General features: G+C 35.3%; 3 protein-coding genes across 3 annotated transcripts; 2 read left to right on the top strand and 1 right to left on the bottom strand.

The window, feature by feature from the left end:
- The first annotated feature begins 593 nt into the window (after positions 1–593).
- LOC141674633 (uncharacterized) lies at positions 594–1,894 on the top strand. Its single transcript, XM_074481344.1, has 2 exons — positions 594–1,202; positions 1,331–1,894. Exons 1-2 carry the CDS (start codon positions 594–596, stop codon positions 1,892–1,894), a joined length of 1,173 nt encoding a protein of 390 aa, XP_074337445.1.
- Positions 1,895–8,285: 6,391 nt separating this feature from the next.
- On the bottom strand, positions 8,286–11,331 carry LOC141670918 (putative aldo-keto reductase 2). Its single transcript, XM_074476974.1, has 4 exons — positions 11,105–11,331; positions 9,568–9,740; positions 9,377–9,479; positions 8,286–8,795 (listed from the first exon to the last, which is right to left on the bottom strand). Exons 2-4 carry the CDS (start codon positions 9,738–9,740, stop codon positions 8,466–8,468), a joined length of 606 nt encoding a protein of 201 aa, XP_074333075.1. The 5' UTR covers positions 11,105–11,331; the 3' UTR covers positions 8,286–8,465.
- A 1,970-nt stretch (positions 11,332–13,301) lies between these two features.
- On the top strand, positions 13,302–14,602 carry LOC141674632 (uncharacterized). The gene is made up of 2 exons (XM_074481342.1): positions 13,302–13,910; positions 14,039–14,602. Exons 1-2 carry the CDS (start codon positions 13,302–13,304, stop codon positions 14,600–14,602), a joined length of 1,173 nt encoding a protein of 390 aa, XP_074337443.1.
- The last annotated feature ends 4,814 nt before the right edge of the window (positions 14,603–19,416 follow it).

Raw genomic sequence — 19,416 nt, 5'->3', positions numbered from 1 at the left:
ATTTGGATTAGTTTGTTCCTTGATTCTAAATAATTATTGTCATATTACTCATCTTCTTGGCTAATTGTTAAAATCAAATATATTCTGTTGCTTTATCTTTTAATGATATATTCGTACTGGGCATTTGGCTCACTCGTATTTATTTCTTTCCACGGGTAGTCGGGGGTAAAGCGGGGGTGTGATGAGTGCTGCCCAGATTTTAGCTTGTTTATCTAGTTGAAAATAAAGTCAAGGACATGTTTTATTCCATATTATTTTGGATCTTGTTAGAGAACTTTATTTTGGATCTTTTTGAACTTTTGTTAGCTTAATAAATTATGTTTAGCTTGTTTTTACTTCCATTAATAAATAAAGCTTAGCTTTTGTAGCCTCTACTTGTTTAAGTGGGGTATTACAATGTTGGTATCAGAGCTTAGGTTATAGTTTCTGTAGACTGTCCTTTAGGATTTGACCTGTGAGTTTTGGGTTGACTTCATACGGGTAGATTTATGATTTTGTGATATATGTGTTTGTGCACTCATAAAATTTTGTGCAGGATGGCAAGAGGTAGTAGTAGTCGAAATATTGGGGGGAATGATAATCAGTAGATTGTTATGGATAGGAGTACTTTTATGGAGATGTTGCGGGAAGTTCAACGTGGGAAGAATCCCACTGCTAACGGGCAAGATCGAGATGGTCAAACTATGTTTGATCGGTTTATGAAGCAAAGACCCAATTGTTTTAAGGAGGCCAAGACTCCCATGGATGCTGAAGCTTGGATATATCACATGGAGAAAAATTTCATTGTCTTGGAGTATTCAGAGGTGAAAAAGGCTCAATTTTCTACATATCATCTTGAGGGGGATGCTAATACTTGGTGGAAGTCTATGGTAGCCTCGCATGCACCTGGCTATGAAAATACTCTTAGTTGGCATATATTCAAAACTCAGTTTGGCCAGAGGTACTTTCCAGCCAGCATACGTGAGGAATATGTAAGGGAGTATCAGAGTATTATTCTGAGAGATGATGAGTCGGTGGCAGACTTTCAAGTCAGATTTCAGAGGTTAGCTGGTTATGCGAGATATGTGGTTGGGTCAGAAGCGGATAAAATCATGAAGTTTATGTGGGCATTAAAGAATTCCATCGGCAACCATATCATCTCTAACCGCTACACATCCATGGATACCTTGGTTGATAGTGTCAGAGATCAAGAGCTTCATCAGGTTGACTTTCTCAAGAAAAGAAAAAGGGAAGAGGAATTTTCCGATCGTCGACATGGATTTCAGAAAAATGGTGGGTCTTCAGGTGGATTCAAACCAAATGATCAGAGGTATAATACTCGGAATTTCAGCAAAAGAATGAAAATCAAGGAAATGAGCAAAAGAGGTCTTTCAACCAAACTGGAAATAAGGAAGTATCTAAGTGTGAGCATTGTGGAAAGATGCATGGAGGAAGCACTTGCTATTGGGCTACTAGAGCATGCTTCAATTATGGAAAGAAGGGTCACACTATTCAAGACTGTCAGATGCCACCAAAGAATCCTTGGGATCGTAGAGATCAGGGAGAGAAAAACAACCAGAAGACTTCCGGTCGTGTGTTTTCCATCACTGCAAAAGATGCTGCAAGTACTCCAAGTACCATTTCAGGATCACTTTTTGTCGGTAATGGAAATGCTATAGTCTTATTTGATACTGGAGCTACACATTCATTTATCTCTACATCTTATGTTAAACACTTAGACATTGCATCCACTGCACTTATATCGGATTTTTTTGTTGGCACTCCTATAGGTGTAACTATACTTGTGAATTCTCAATATCTTGATTGTGTAGTTAGAGTAGACGATAGAGAACTATTTGTTGATCTCTTACCTATTCAGATGAGGGACTTTGATATCATACTGGGGATGGATTGATTGGAGCGACACAAAGCTACAATTGATTGTCCAGGAAAAAGAATAATTTTTGGGGACTCCAATTCGCCTGAGTTCGTGTTTCAGGGTTCTAAGCCTAGTGGTTGTGGAAAATTCATTTCGGCTATCAAGGCTAAGAAGATGATTGCTCATGGATGTGAAGGATTTTTAGCGTATGTGATTGACATGTCCAAGGTGCAGCCAGAATTAGAAGATGTTCTTGTTGTTCGTGAGTTTTCAGATGTATTTCCCGAAGATTTGGAGGGTCTTCCGCCGGAAAGAGAGATAGAATTTTCTATCGATTTGTTACCAGATGCACAACCTATTTCCAAGGCACCTTATAGAATGGCTCCGTTAGAGGTACAAGAGCTGAAAGAACAGCTGGAGGAGTTACTTGATAAGGGTTTTATTAGACCCAGTTTTTCGCCTTGGGGAGCACCAGTTCTATTTGTGAATAAGAAGGATGGTTCGATGAGACTCTATATTGATTATCGAGAGTTGAACCGAATCACGGTGAAGAATAGATATCCATTACCGAGGATCGATGACTTATTTGATCAGCTTCAAGGAGCAAAATACTTTCAAAAATTGATCTACGGTCAGGTTACCATCAACTAAGAGTGAAGGCAAGTGATATTCCGAAGATAGCATTCAGGACTCGTTACAGACACGACGAGTTTCTTGTTATGTCTTTTGGATTGAAAAATGCACCTGCAGTTTTCATGGACCTAATGAACAGGGTATTCAAGGATTTTCTGGACAAGTTTCTGATTATGTTTATTGATGATATATTGGTGTATTCAAAGTCAGTGGAGGTTCATGAGGAGCATCTTCGAGTTGTGTTGGAAATACTAGGGAATAACAAATTGTATGCAAAATACAAGAAGTGTGAATTTTGTCTTGATCAAGTTGCATTTTTGGGATATATTGTATCAGCAGATAGAATCAAGGTGGATCCAGCCAAGGTTGAGGCTATTACCAATTGGCCAAGACCTAGCACTGCGACAGAAGTGAGGAGTTTCTTGGGACTCGCGGGCTACTATCACCGATTTGTAGAAGGCTTTTCGACAATTGCGATGCCATTGACACAGTTGACTCGAAAAAGCAACAAGTTCATATGGACCGATGAGTGTGAGACTAGTTTTCAAGAATTGAAGAAGAGACTTGTGACATCACCAGTATTGACAATACTATCAGGATTGGGAAGCTATGTGATTTATAGCGATGCTTCAAAGAAGGGACTTGGCTATGTCTTGATGCAACATGGAAATGTGATTGCCTATGCTTCAAGATACTTAAAGCCTCACGAGGTGAATTATCCAACACATGACTTAGAGCTTGCAGCCGTCATTTTTGCATTGAAGATATGGAGACACCATTTGTATGGTGATAAGTGTGAGATATTTACTGACCACAAGAGTTTGAAGTACATATTCACGTAGAAAGAGCTTAATATGAGGCAAAGACAATGGATTGAATTATTGAAAGACTATGATGTGAACATTCAGTATCATCCCCGAAAGGCTAATAAGGTTGCAAATGCTTTAAGCAGAAAGGATTTTGAGAATTTAGCCGCGTTGGTGACACAACAACCTCCTCTTTAACGTGAGATTGAGAAATTTGGTTTGGAGTTTTATCATCGGGATACGGTTGGTATGGTAGCAAGTTTGCATGTCGAGCCTAGTCTTATCATTAGGATTAAGGCAGCTCAAGATGGAGATGGAGAATTATGGTCTTTTGTCCAGAATATTGATCCTGAAAAGCAACCAGGATTTCATTTTGATGATCATGGCATTCTATGGATGTATAATCGTCTATGTGTGCCTGCTAACAAGGAACTCATTGAGGAATTGATGGAAGAGGCTCATAGATCACCGTTTTCTATTCATCCAGGTGAGACAAATATGTATCGAGATTTAAAGGAACACTTTTGGTGGAGTGGCATGAAACGAGATATTGCCGATTTTGTTTTGAAGTGTTTGACTTGTCAACAGGTGAAGATTGAGCACCAGAGGCCAAGTGGTTTATTACAACCATTGGAGTTACCTACTTGGAAGAGGGAGAATATTTGCATAGATTTTATCATAGGACTTCCTAAGACTTTTAAGAAACATGATGCGATATGGGTGATTGTAGATAGACTCACTAAATATGCTCACTTTTTGGCAATCCGTGAGAACATGAACTTGGAGAGCTTAACGCTATTATACAGGAATGAGATTGTTAGACTACACGGGATTCCAGTTTCGATCGTTTCGAACCGAGATCCCAAATTCACTTCAAGATTTTGGAATGAATTTGAAAAGGCATGGGGCACCAAGTTGAACTATAGCACAGCTTTTCATCCACAGTCGGATGGGCAGTCAGAGAGGACAATTCAGACCTTGGAGGACATGTTGCGAGCATGTGCATTAGAATGGTATGGAAATTGGGATGACTATTTGTCTTTGGTTGAATTTGCTTATAATAACAGTTGGCAGAGCAGCATTGGTATGGCTCCTTTTGAGGCACTCTATGGGCGCAAGTGCAGAACACCTATTTGTTGGAATGAAGTAGGAGAAAAGCTTTCAGGGGGTCCCGGTCTAGTCCAAGTCACTACAGATAAGGTAGCAGTTGCTCGAGAAAGACTTGAACAAGCTCGATCTAGACAGAAGAGTTATGCTGATAAGGGTAGACGAGAATATGAATTTAAAGCAGGAGATAAGGTCTTCCTTTAGGTATCTCCTCAGAGGGGCATTCAGCGATTCGGTCAGAAGGGTAAGCTAAGTCTGAGGTATATAGGACCTTTTGAGATTCTTGAGAAGGTTGGAGTGGTGGCATATAGAGTCGCTTTACCGCCACAATTGTCACGGGTGCACAATGTGTTTCATGCATCGATTCTGAGGAAGTATGTATATCATCCTAATCATGTTGTTCAGTATCCCTTAGATGCATTTCGTGAAGATTTATCTTGTGAAGAAGAAGCTGAAGCTATATTGGCGAGGGAGGAAAGAGTGTTGCGCAAGAACACGATCCCTTTTGTTAAAGTTTTATGGAAAAATCATGATGTTCGAGAAGCTACTTGGGAAACTGAGGATTTAGTTCGCGCAAGATATCCGTACCTCTTCGAATCAGGTACTTCACTAGAATTTCGAGGACGAAATTATTTTAAGGGGGGAAGAATATAATACCCCATATTTTATTTGTTACATTGTTGGTGCGATAATTTAGTAAATATTTGATTAATTATTTTTAGAATTTAAAATTATGGAGAATTTTTTATTTAGATAATTGGTTGTTAAAAATTTAAATTTGTAAGCTATCTTTTAGTTGTTTAAAATTTGAAGTCAAACTACTAAGTACGTGATAAGATATTTTTAAACAGCTAATGGGGAGATGATGTGGAAAAATGTGGAGAAAATTATGGACAACGGTTTCATAATTTGTTAGAGTTGCTTATTATATAAACAGAGTCACCATGTTAGTGCTATGACTCAAAATTTATCTCATTGGACATGAAAGCCAACGGAAATGAAAACTATTAATAGTAGAATTATATAACTTACTAGCAAGAGAAGAGGTGCTGCATAGAAAAGAAAGTTTTGGCGTACAACTCCACAAGGTCAGAAAAGAATTAACTGGTTAGAGTGTCACGCTTAAGGTTGTCAAGGAGGAGAAAGAGATTCACAAGGAAGCTAGGTTAAGCCTTACCAAAAGTTTCAAAGAAGTGTACACCTTGTGGAGGTTTAGTTAAAAATTTAATCACCACATAATTTAATGACTATTATTTATGTTGTATACTAATATTAGTCATTTTTATTTTCAGGTTTATAACTATTTGTATATATTTTTTTTATATACTTATATCTGGCTCTAAATTCAGATAAGTTTTATCAAATAATTATATTATTTGTTTATGTGTTTATATATGGTGTTAAGTTATTATTTAATGCATGTTTAATTGATTTAATTGATTAATTGTTATTTGTACCGGCTACAAGATGTTTAATTAGTAGTAATCTAATTAGTCATGTTCCCTGTCGTTTTTATTTTTAATTTTTATGTCATTAAGTTGGTTTAAGAAATTATATGATTCTCAGGTTTTTACATTTTTTTAATTGGGTGATATGGTATATTTTTATATGTTAGTGTCTGGCTAGTTTTGTTAATTATAATTTACTAGTTATGTGTGTGAGTTGTTTACAATAATTATCATGTTATATTGTGCTAGTTTATTAATATGTAAAAATATTTGTAAAATAAAATTTATTTTTACAAGATTTAGTTTATTGAGATTATTAAAATTGACAAAATATGTATTTGTGGGACTAATGATATATAAAGTATTTTATTTTACAGGACATATGTAGTCAAAATATTATGTTAATTAAGTTAAGTAATTAATAATTGATTGTTTGTTTATCTAAAATTATAAATTGTTTACATTTGTCAATCATATTATGTTATTATGTTTTCCTCATAACATATTTGTTACCTTAGTCTCATTGTTTTTTAACCAATATGTTATTAATTATAGTATCTAATACTTGGGCATAATAATTTAAAATTTGTAAGTAATTTTGTAGTATTAATGTGCAGAAATGAATTTGATAATCTTATCAGTATGATAAACAGAGAACATGTTATATTTATTTTTATCATTTTCTTAAATTGTTGTTATAATTTAATATGTTAAATGAATGTATAATTTAAGTTTGTCTACTTTTATAAAGTTATATACTTAAAGATTTGTTAGTTAAATGTTTATACTATAGCATGAGATAGTGATCATCTGTACACTTGTTAATTTTTGCTCAGCCATCTTTGATCCCTGTTGTTGCTTAACCACTTTTGATCTATGTTGCCTATAAGTATACTTGATTTGTCACATGCAACTTTTATTTTCAATATTATTGGCAACACTTTGTAATAATTTGTTATGGGCTCTTAAACTTACCTGTGTGGGTAAATCACAGACGAGACACATGGAGTTTTTGCAGTCGCTGTCGGCACTAACTCGTATAGTGCTGTGAGTATACGAGCATGTCTCTGGGGTATGAGACATGATTAAGATCATGATCATTTTGTTTGTTTGGAAAATGTTTTATACATTTCATTTTGTCCTTCTTGGGGATAACCGGAGAAGGACTATTTGCACTGTGCTTTGCTTGGTGTTTACTAGCGAGCATAGATTTTATAAGATGCCCTTATTAATAACCACCTTACTTGTTCTCAGCCATTTCTTTGAATTTGTTTGGATTAGTTTGTTCCTTGATTATAAATAATTACTGTCATATTACTCATCTTCTTGGCTAATTGTTATAATCAAATATATTCTCTTGCTTTATCTTTTAATGATAAATTTGTACTGGGTATTTGGCTCACTCGTATTTATTTCTTTTCACAGGTAGTCGGGGGTAAATCGGGGGTGTGATGAGTGATCTGGTTGAAAATAAAGTCAAGGACATGTTTTATTCCATATTATTTTGGATCTTGTTAGACAACTTTATTTTGGATCTTTTGAACTTTTGTTAGCTTAATAAATTATGTTTAGCTTGTTTTTACTTCCATTAATAAATAAAACTTATCTTGTGTAACCTCTACTTGTTTAATTGGGGTGTTACACTCACATTAATTCGATTGATATTTCAATGTTCAGAGGACTTAGTTGCAACAACTGAGTTTATAGGCCTCATTTTATGAACAAATATTTTTTGTGAGAGGTGAGCACATGTGATTTTTACCACCGTTCCAAACACACCCCAACTATCTACCTGCCGAACATCAGCTATAAACCTGCCGAAAGTGTTGTTGATGAGAGATATCCAGATCTCCCAATACACCATCTAATTCATTTTCAACATAACCACCACATCGCGCAAAACGAGACACATCGCATAAAGCGAGACAATCAAACACACAAATAATAACTTAAACTGAACAATATGAAAAAAACCCAAAATTCAAAAATCTCTGAATAACACCAAATTGTAATATGTTGTTAGATCAGAGATTTTGAATCCAAAAACTGAATTTTATTATAATATCCAAACTCTTACCTTAGTAGATCTGAAAACTAAAGTGAAGAACTGTAATAGATTTTTCGAGTTTTGTAAAACAAATCTCGATTTTATTAAAGAAAAAGTGAATAAAAGGAGAAGATGAAGATGAATATGGAGATAGATATAGGTATAAAGGGTGAAAAAGAAGGTAGGGTTGGGTGAAGTTAGGACGGCGGATTTTGTAGAGTAGCAATAATTAATTTCAAAGAAAAAAGACCAGGGTTATTTCGCCCTTTAACCAACTTCGCTACATGTCAGAAGGCAAAAAAACACATTTCTTAACTAACACTACCTAAATAAATTTCATATATGAATTCTTTGTATTTTTTATCACTATCTTTAAAAAACACATATTTTTAATATGTTGTCAATTAAATTTTATTTGGATATTAAATTCTAAATAATATTAACCATTCACGCATAATTGAAGTTCTCCCTAAAACCAGAAGAAAACAAAGCCATTCTGCAAAATACATCTCCAGTATTTGTTGAGAATTTCTGTGATGTCAGAGGGACTGCAAGTCGACTATTCATTAAGCATTCCACGATGACAAGGGTGGTGTGTCTGAATGCAAGTAAGTGGATGTCATTGACGAGTATCTGTCACCCCGGACAGAACCAGCAATGGATTCAAGTTCAGACATTTCCTCTGCTGTTAACTTCACAGATAAAGCTCCAATGTTTTGGTTGAGATTTTCAATCTTTGTAGTTCCAGGAATGGGACAAACATCTGTTCCCTGGTGATGAACCCAGGCCAGTGCTAGCTGTGATGGAGTACACCCTTTGTTTAATGCAATCTCATTCACCAGATCAAACAGCTTTATATTATGCTCCAGATTTTCTGCTTGGAACCTTGGATGATGCTACACAAAAGGGGGGGACGGGGAAAAGGATCATTAGTCAATTTAACCACATGAAAACGAGCTAAGACCCTATTTTTTAAAACATTTCTCTCGGAGTATTGATTTTTAATGAAGCCAACAACCGTTTTCTTAGAAGCACTTCAAAACCAGAATACTAAAACAACATACAGTTTAAGGCATTTTGCAAATTTCCAGCATAGACAATCAATGTCCGTAAGAGATGTTTAACATCAGTTACTTCATTTTGTGTAAGTATCAGTTCAAGACTCGGAGTACTTGCAATTCAGCAACCAAAGTTGTTAAAAAAATAAATACTGGTTATGTTTCTTAATGCAATAGTTTCGAAAATTTAGATGCAGTTTACAAATTTAACCTTTTTTTAACTAAATTGTGTTTAGATAGATCTCCCTATGCTTCATAGAGCTAGAGCTAGGGTGAAGCCCTAAATTTAACTTCTCTTACTAGCTTTGCATGAAAAACTAATTTATTTAAGAAAGACGTCAATGCACTGAAATTAGATGATCAGTTACATGTTACATTATACTAATGAAACTCAAGCTGCATTTAATGTAGAAACTTACCTTCCTGAAGTCATCTTTTGACAAGTTCGCGACCATATTTAAACCCCCTGACAAAAATCCTCGTCCTAGAGGACTATATGCAACAATCCCGATGCCTAATTCTCTGAGTAATAACAAACTAGTTAACTTGGTCTTTAAATATATTTTCATATTTGATAATCTGTTGGAAGATTCTTTAACAGAAACCAAACCTGCAAGTGGGAATTATGTCTTCCTCCACGTCCCTTGACCACAAAGACCACTCCAACTGCACTGCGGTGATCGGATGAACAGCATGAGCTCTTCTGATGGTAGATGCAGAGGCCTCAGACAATCCTACATACTTAATCTTACCCTCTTCAACTAGTTTCTTCATTTCCCCCATCTGTCAAACAGATGAACAACTCAAGCATGATCAGAGAAATAAAGAATTAAAATAATAAAAACAGATCACGCTAGTAGAAATGAAAAAAAAAACTTAGGTAAGAATCTAATACGTAAAATATTGTAGACAGAAGCTGACATATAATTTCAGTTTACTCTATAGCGTATTAGCATCATGGCATCCCTTTTAAACTCCCAATTCTCTTGGCCTCTGAAAACCAAGTATTAGAACTTTCAAGTGCAAAACTTATTGTGATTTTCTAATAATGTCTCTTATCAAGGCTTTTTTGTTTTGAAGAAACATTTTTACTAGTAATATGATACATTTCAGAAATAAAAGGATATATAATATTTGTGATTTTAGTAGTTACTATCTGCAAATTATGCGAATGGTACCATAATCACACAAACTTTTATCAATTTTCAATTGTATAGTTATTGGCTTATTGCCAGCAACATACTAGTTGTGAATAGTAATATAAAATAGTACTTTTAGCAAGGTTAATAACTTTTCAAGTTGATTAAGGACCCAAGTGGACGGCTAGGTGCCCAAAAATTAAGTATGCTGGATACCTTATTTCAATGGGGACCCTCGGGTAGATTGGGTGTAGATATTAGTGAGAGCGAAGCAGCAAAGTGCTAGGTCAAAGTATATTTGATTCCGATATCACACGATTACCTATATTTAATAATTCTACAACAGAACTTCATCTTTACCTAGTTATGAAAGGTTGATAATATCGAAGATAAGTTCCAGGTGTATCAAATTAGATACAACAATTGATGGTCAATGACATAACGCAATATGTCATTCATGAGCTTATAAAAACAGCACAGGAATTTCTTCTTTATAAGCAGTTAATATATATTACTAAATTGGAATCATTGCTATACTAAAAACTACCAACGGGGTCTTGTTACGTACTTCCTCTTCTCATGTTTCATGAGGTTGAGGGTTCAGATCCACTCTCAGCATATAACATTTGCGGGAGTAGTTGGTGGCAGGAGAGTGGGTGAGTATATGTTGCCGGTCAGTGGTGGGTGTTTGGATTGGTGAGCCTGTTAGGAGGTGGCTTATTGCTGAGCTCTACTCGGGCGGTAGGATGTAAGTTTGATGAGCTGCCCATGTTTGCTGGTTGAAGCCGGTTGTGACCCATAAGTGCATATGAACATTAATATATTGTGTAATTGACCTTATTCCAAAAAAATATTTGAGATTTTGTGATTTTTCAGTTTGAGGGGCACTGGTCTTAGCATAAATACGGGAACTAAAAAATTGCAACCAAAAGTAAAAAAGCCTAACAACTTGACAACTAATTTGTGAAAAAACAAATACAAAAATGCACAGACTAACTACTAACATACCGTGATTTCAATTGGCACACGAGTGTCAACGCGGTGCTGATAATACAAATCAATACAATCAAGCTGAAGCCTCTTTAAGCTGGCCTCACAGGCTGCCCGTACGTATTCTGGGTCGCCCCGAATTTCTCTGAACTGGCTATCTATCCTGACCCCAAACTTGGTAGCCAGTTCAACTTTGTCTCTGACACCATCCTTTAGAGCCTACAATTACATAAACTCTCATTCGATCACTGCCCCACCGGAATATATAATAAAGTATCCAGCACAAAACTGAACCATTATTGTTTACACAAGTAGTGTAAAAACAATCCTAACAATTAACATATACATTAGATAATTCAAGCTCCAGAACACATTTGCACGTAATGAACAATTTTAAAAGTAGGATTTCATTGTAGACAAACTCATTCGACCATAGTGTAGGCAATCCCGTTATATTTAATATTCCGCGAGAAACACTTATTCTTTCCGTACCTAAATGAGTGCCAGCTTTGAGTGTTCACTTCAAGATGTAATACAATTAACACTTATGCTAACTTCTATGAGCGGACAATCAGACAGCCATCAATATTTGGGCATAATAATTTAAAATTTGTAAGTAATGTAGTGGTATTAATGTGCAAAAGTGAATTTGATAATCTTTTTAGTATGATAAACACAGAGCATGTTATATTTATTTTTATCATTTTCTTAAATTGTTGTTATAATTTAATATGTTAAATTAATGTATAATTTAAGTTTGTCTACTTTTATAAAGTTATATACTTAGAGATTTCTACATTACTTTTATAAATTAATAAAATATCTTTTATATTTTATGAACCAGCTTGTATATTATTCAGATTATTTGTTAGTTAAATTTTTATATACTATAGCACGAATAAAATATTATAATTTTATTAGCTTACTTTTTGGGTTTTAGAGTTTGGCGTTTATAAGTTATATTTGTGTTGATATTATAGATTGGTTTGGAAGTTGATTTGGAGCTAGGTAGTGATTTAATATTTTAGACTCATTTCAGGTACGAGTATCCTCCATTTCTCTCCATTTAAAATATATTTTCTTCCTCTGTACTTATTGTCCTATCATATTTATCTTATCATATTTTATTTTGTTAAGTTGTACATCTTGTATATGTACACTTATTAATTTTTGCTCAGCCATATTTGATCCCTGTTGATGCTTAACCACTTTTGATCTATGTTGCCTATCAGTATACTTGATTTGTCACATGCAACTTTTATTTTCAATATTATTGGCAACACTTTGTGATCATTTGTCATGGACTCTTAAACTTATCTGTATGCGGGTAAATCACAGACGAGACACATGGAGTTTTTGCAGTCTTTGATGCTCACGGCACTAACTCGTATCAGTGTTGTGAGTATACGAGCATGTCTCTAGGGTATGAGACATGATTAAGATCATGATCATTTTGTTTGTTTGGGAAATGTTTTATACATTTCATTTTGTCCTTCTTGTGGATAACCGGAGAAGGAACTCTTTGCACTGTGCTTTACTTGGTGTTTACTAGCAAGCAGAGGTTTTATAAGATGCCCTTATTAGTACCCACCTTACTTGTTCTCATCCATTTCTTTGATTTTATTTGGATTAGTTTGTTCCTTGATTCTAAATAATTATTGTCATATTACTCATCTTCTTGGCTAATTGTTAAAATCAAATATATTCTGTTGCTTTATCTTTTAATGATATATTCGTACTGGGCATTTGGCTCACTCGTATTTATTTCTTTCCACGGGTAGTCGGGGGTAAAGCGGGGGTGTGATGAGTGCTGCCCAGATTTTAGCTTGTTTATCTAGTTGAAAATAAAGTCAAGGACATGTTTTATTCCATATTATTTTGGATCTTGTTAGAGAACTTTATTTTGGATCTTTTTGAACTTTTGTTAGCTTAATAAATTATGTTTAGCTTGTTTTTACTTCCATTAATAAATAAAGCTTAGCTTTTGTAGCCTCTACTTGTTTAAGTGGGGTATTACAATGTTGGTATCAGAGCTTAGGTTATAGTTTCTGTAGACTGTCCTTTAGGATTTGACCTGTGAGTTTTGGGTTGACTTCATACGGGTAGATTTATGATTTTGTGATATATGTGTTTGTGCACTCATAAAATTTTGTGCAGGATGGCAAGAGGTAGTAGTAGTCGAAATATTGGGGGGAATGATAATCAGTAGATTGTTATGGATAGGAGTACTTTTATGGAGATGTTGCGGGAAGTTCAACGTGGGAAGAATCCCACTGCTAACGGGCAAGATCGAGATGGTCAAACTATGTTTGATCGGTTTATGAAGCAAAGACCCAATTGTTTTAAGGAGGCCAAGACTCCCATGGATGCTGAAGCTTGGATATATCACATGGAGAAAAATTTCATTGTCTTGGAGTATTCAGAGGTGAAAAAGGCTCAATTTTCTACATATCATCTTGAGGGGGATGCTAATACTTGGTGGAAGTCTATGGTAGCCTCGCATGCACCTGGCTATGAAAATACTCTTAGTTGGCATATATTCAAAACTCAGTTTGGCCAGAGGTACTTTCCAGCCAGCATACGTGAGGAATATGTAAGGGAGTATCAGAGTATTATTCTGAGAGATGATGAGTCGGTGGCAGACTTTCAAGTCAGATTTCAGAGGTTAGCTGGTTATGCGAGATATGTGGTTGGGTCAGAAGCGGATAAAATCATGAAGTTTATGTGGGCATTAAAGAATTCCATCGGCAACCATATCATCTCTAACCGCTACACATCCATGGATACCTTGGTTGATAGTGTCAGAGATCAAGAGCTTCATCAGGTTGACTTTCTCAAGAAAAGAAAAAGGGAAGAGGAATTTTCCGATCGTCGACATGGATTTCAGAAAAATGGTGGGTCTTCAGGTGGATTCAAACCAAATGATCAGAGGTATAATACTCGGAATTTCAGCAAAAGAATGAAAATCAAGGAAATGAGCAAAAGAGGTCTTTCAACCAAACTGGAAATAAGGAAGTATCTAAGTGTGAGCATTGTGGAAAGATGCATGGAGGAAGCACTTGCTATTGGGCTACTAGAGCATGCTTCAATTATGGAAAGAAGGGTCACACTATTCAAGACTGTCAGATGCCACCAAAGAATCCTTGGGATCGTAGAGATCAGGGAGAGAAAAACAACCAGAAGACTTCCGGTCGTGTGTTTTCCATCACTGCAAAAGATGCTGCAAGTACTCCAAGTACCATTTCAGGATCACTTTTTGTCGGTAATGGAAATGCTATAGTCTTATTTGATACTGGAGCTACACATTCATTTATCTCTACATCTTATGTTAAACACTTAGACATTGCATCCACTGCACTTATATCGGATTTTTTTGTTGGCACTCCTATAGGTGTAACTATACTTGTGAATTCTCAATATCTTGATTGTGTAGTTAGAGTAGACGATAGAGAACTATTTGTTGATCTCTTACCTATTCAGATGAGGGACTTTGATATCATACTGGGGATGGATTGATTGGAGCGACACAAAGCTACAATTGATTGTCCAGGAAAAAGAATAATTTTTGGGGACTCCAATTCGCCTGAGTTCGTGTTTCAGGGTTCTAAGCCTAGTGGTTGTGGAAAATTCATTTCGGCTATCAAGGCTAAGAAGATGATTGCTCATGGATGTGAAGGATTTTTAGCGTATGTGATTGACATGTCCAAGGTGCAGCCAGAATTAGAAGATGTTCTTGTTGTTCGTGAGTTTTCAGATGTATTTCCCGAAGATTTGGAGGGTCTTCCGCCGGAAAGAGAGATAGAATTTTCTATCGATTTGTTACCAGATGCACAACCTATTTCCAAGGCACCTTATAGAATGGCTCCGTTAGAGGTACAAGAGCTGAAAGAACAGCTGGAGGAGTTACTTGATAAGGGTTTTATTAGACCCAGTTTTTCGCCTTGGGGAGCACCAGTTCTATTTGTGAATAAGAAGGATGGTTCGATGAGACTCTATATTGATTATCGAGAGTTGAACCGAATCACGGTGAAGAATAGATATCCATTACCGAGGATCGATGACTTATTTGATCAGCTTCAAGGAGCAAAATACTTTTCAAAAATTGATCTACGGTCAGGTTACCATCAACTAAGAGTGAAGGCAAGTGATATTCCGAAGATAGCATTCAGGACTCGTTACAGACACGACGAGTTTCTTGTTATGTCTTTTGGATTGAAAAATGCACCTGCAGTTTTCATGGACCTAATGAACAGGGTATTCAAGGATTTTCTGGACAAGTTTCTGATTATGTTTATTGATGATATATTGGTGTATTCAAAGTCAGTGGAGGTTCATGAGGAGCATCTTCGAGTTGTGTTGGAAATACTAGGGAATAACAAATTGTATGCAAAATACAAGAAGTGTGAATTTTGTCTTGATCAAGTTGCATTTTTGGGATATATTGTATCAGCAGATAGAATCAAGGTGGATCCAGCCAAGGTTGAGGCTATTACCAATTGGCCAAGACCTAGCACTGCGACAGAAGTGAGGAGTTTCTTGGGACTCGCGGGCTACTATCACCGATTTGTAGAAGGCTTTTCGACAATTGCGATGCCATTGACACAGTTGACTCGAAAAAGCAACAAGTTCATATGGACCGATGAGTGTGAGACTAGTTTTCAAGAATTGAAGAAGAGACTTGTGACATCACCAGTATTGACAATACTATCAGGATTGGGAAGCTATGTGATTTATAGCGATGCTTCAAAGAAGGGACTTGGCTATGTCTTGATGCAACATGGAAATGTGATTGCCTATGCTTCAAGATACTTAAAGCCTCACGAGGTGAATTATCCAACACATGACTTAGAGCTTGCAGCCGTCATTTTTGCATTGAAGATATGGAGACACCATTTGTATGGTGATAAGTGTGAGATATTTACTGACCACAAGAGTTTGAAGTACATATTCACGTAGAAAGAGCTTAATATGAGGCAAAGACAATGGATTGAATTATTGAAAGACTATGATGTGAACATTCAGTATCATCCCCGAAAGGCTAATAAGGTTGCAAATGCTTTAAGCAGAAAGGATTTTGAGAATTTAGCCGCGTTGGTGACACAACAACCTCCTCTTTAACGTGAGATTGAGAAATTTGGTTTGGAGTTTTATCATCGGGATACGGTTGGTATGGTAGCAAGTTTGCATGTCGAGCCTAGTCTTATCATTAGGATTAAGGCAGCTCAAGATGGAGATGGAGAATTATGGTCTTTTGTCCAGAATATTGATCCTGAAAAGCAACCAGGATTTCATTTTGATGATCATGGCATTCTATGGATGTATAATCGTCTATGTGTGCCTGCTAACAAGGAACTCATTGAGGAATTGATGGAAGAGGCTCATAGATCACCGTTTTCTATTCATCCAGGTGAGACAAATATGTATCGAGATTTAAAGGAACACTTTTGGTGGAGTGGCATGAAACGAGATATTGCCGATTTTGTTTTGAAGTGTTTGACTTGTCAACAGGTGAAGATTGAGCACCAGAGGCCAAGTGGTTTATTACAACCATTGGAGTTACCTACTTGGAAGAGGGAGAATATTTGCATAGATTTTATCATAGGACTTCCTAAGACTTTTAAGAAACATGATGCGATATGGGTGATTGTAGATAGACTCACTAAATATGCTCACTTTTTGGCAATCCGTGAGAACATGAACTTGGAGAGCTTAACGCTATTATACAGGAATGAGATTGTTAGACTACACGGGATTCCAGTTTCGATCGTTTCGAACCGAGATCCCAAATTCACTTCAAGATTTTGGAATGAATTTGAAAAGGCATGGGGCACCAAGTTGAACTATAGCACAGCTTTTCATCCACAGTCGGATGGGCAGTCAGAGAGGACAATTCAGACCTTGGAGGACATGTTGCGAGCATGTGCATTAGAATGGTATGGAAATTGGGATGACTATTTGTCTTTGGTTGAATTTGCTTATAATAACAGTTGGCAGAGCAGCATTGGTATGGCTCCTTTTGAGGCACTCTATGGGCGCAAGTGCAGAACACCTATTTGTTGGAATGAAGTAGGAGAAAAGCTTTCAGGGGGTCCCGGTCTAGTCCAAGTCACTACAGATAAGGTAGCAGTTGCTCGAGAAAGACTTGAACAAGCTCGATCTAGACAGAAGAGTTATGCTGATAAGGGTAGACGAGAATATGAATTTAAAGCAGGAGATAAGGTCTTCCTTTAGGTATCTCCTCAGAGGGGCATTCAGCGATTCGGTCAGAAGGGTAAGCTAAGTCTGAGGTATATAGGACCTTTTGAGATTCTTGAGAAGGTTGGAGTGGTGGCATATAGAGTCGCTTTACCGCCACAATTGTCACGGGTGCACAATGTGTTTCATGCATCGATTCTGAGGAAGTATGTATATCATCCTAATCATGTTGTTCAGTATCCCTTAGATGCATTTCGTGAAGATTTATCTTGTGAAGAAGAAGCTGAAGCTATATTGGCGAGGGAGGAAAGAGTGTTGCGCAAGAACACGATCCCTTTTGTTAAAGTTTTATGGAAAAATCATGATGTTCGAGAAGCTACTTGGGAAACTGAGGATTTAGTTCGCGCAAGATATCCGTACCTCTTCGAATCAGGTACTTCACTAGAATTTCGAGGACGAAATTATTTTAAGGGGGGAAGAATATAATACCCCATATTTTATTTGTTACATTGTTGGTGCGATAATTTAGTAAATATTTGATTAATTATTTTTAGAATTTAAAATTATGGAGAATTTTTTATTTAGATAATTGGTTGTTAAAAATTTAAATTTGTAAGCTATCTTTTAGTTGTTTAAAATTTGAAGTCAAACTACTAAGTACGTGATAAGATATTTTTAAACAGCTAATGGGGAGATGATGTGGAAAAATGTGGAGAAAATTATGGACAACGGTTTCATAATTTGTTAGAGTTGCTTATTATATAAACAGAGTCACCATGTTAGTGCTATGACTCAAAATTTATCTCATTGGACATGAAAGCCAACGGAAATGAAAACTATTAATAGTAGAATTATATAACTTACTAGCAAGAGAAGAGGTGCTGCATAGAAAAGAAAGTTTTGGCGTACAACTCCACAAGGTCAGAAAAGAATTAACTGGTTAGAGTGTCACGCTTAAGGTTGTCAAAGGAGGAGAAAGAGATTCACAAGGAAGCTAGGTTAAGCCTTACCAAAAGTTTCAAAGAAGTGTACACCTTGTGGAGGTTTAGTTAAAAATTTAATCACCACATAATTTAATGACTATTATTTATGTTGTATACTAATATTAGTCATTTTTATTTTCAGGTTTATAACTATTTGTATATATTTTTTTTATATACTTATATCTGGCTCTAAATTCAGATAAGTTTTATCAAATAATTATATTATTTGTTTATGTGTTTATATATGGTGTTAAGTTATTATTTAATGCATGTTTAATTGATTTAATTGATTAATTGTTATTTGTACCGGCTACAAGATGTTTAATTAGTAGTAATCTAATTAGTCATGTTCCCTGTCGTTTTTATTTTTAATTTTTATGTCATTAAGTTGGTTTAAGAAATTATATGATTCTCAGGTTTTTACATTTTTTTAATTGGGTGATATGGTATATTTTTATATTGTTAGTGTCTGGCTAGTTTTGTTAATTATAATTTACTAGTTATGTGTGTGAGTTGTTTACAATAATTATCATGTTATATTGTGCTAGTTTATTAATATGTAAAAATATTTGTAAAATAAAATTTATTTTTACAAGATTTAGTTTATTGAGATTATTAAAATTGACAAAATATGTATTTGTGGGACTAATGATATATAAAGTATTTTATTTTACAGGACATATGTAGTCAAAATATTATGTTAATTAAGTTAAGTAATTAATAATTGATTGTTTGTTTATCTAAAATTATAAATTGTTTACATTTGTCAATCATATTATGTTATTATGTTTTCCTCATAACATATTTGTTACCTTAGTCTCATTGTTTTTTAACCAATATGTTATTAATTATAGTATCTAATACTTGGGCATAATAATTTAAAATTTGTAAGTAATTTTGTAGTATTAATGTGCAGAAATGAATTTGATAATCTTATCAGTATGATAAACAGAGAACATGTTATATTTATTTTTATCATTTTCTTAAATTGTTGTTATAATTTAATATGTTAAATGAATGTATAATTTAAGTTTGTCTACTTTTATAAAGTTATATACTTAAAGATTTGTTAGTTAAATGTTTATACTATAGCATGAGATAGTGATCATCTGTACACTTGTTAATTTTTGCTCAGCCATCTTTGATCCCTGT

This window comes from Apium graveolens, chromosome 7, assembly GCF_009905375.1.
Source record: "Apium graveolens cultivar Ventura chromosome 7, ASM990537v1, whole genome shotgun sequence".
Classification (NCBI taxonomy): Eukaryota; Viridiplantae; Streptophyta; class Magnoliopsida; order Apiales; family Apiaceae; genus Apium; species Apium graveolens.
This window is presented reverse-complemented; position numbering and strand designations above follow the sequence as displayed.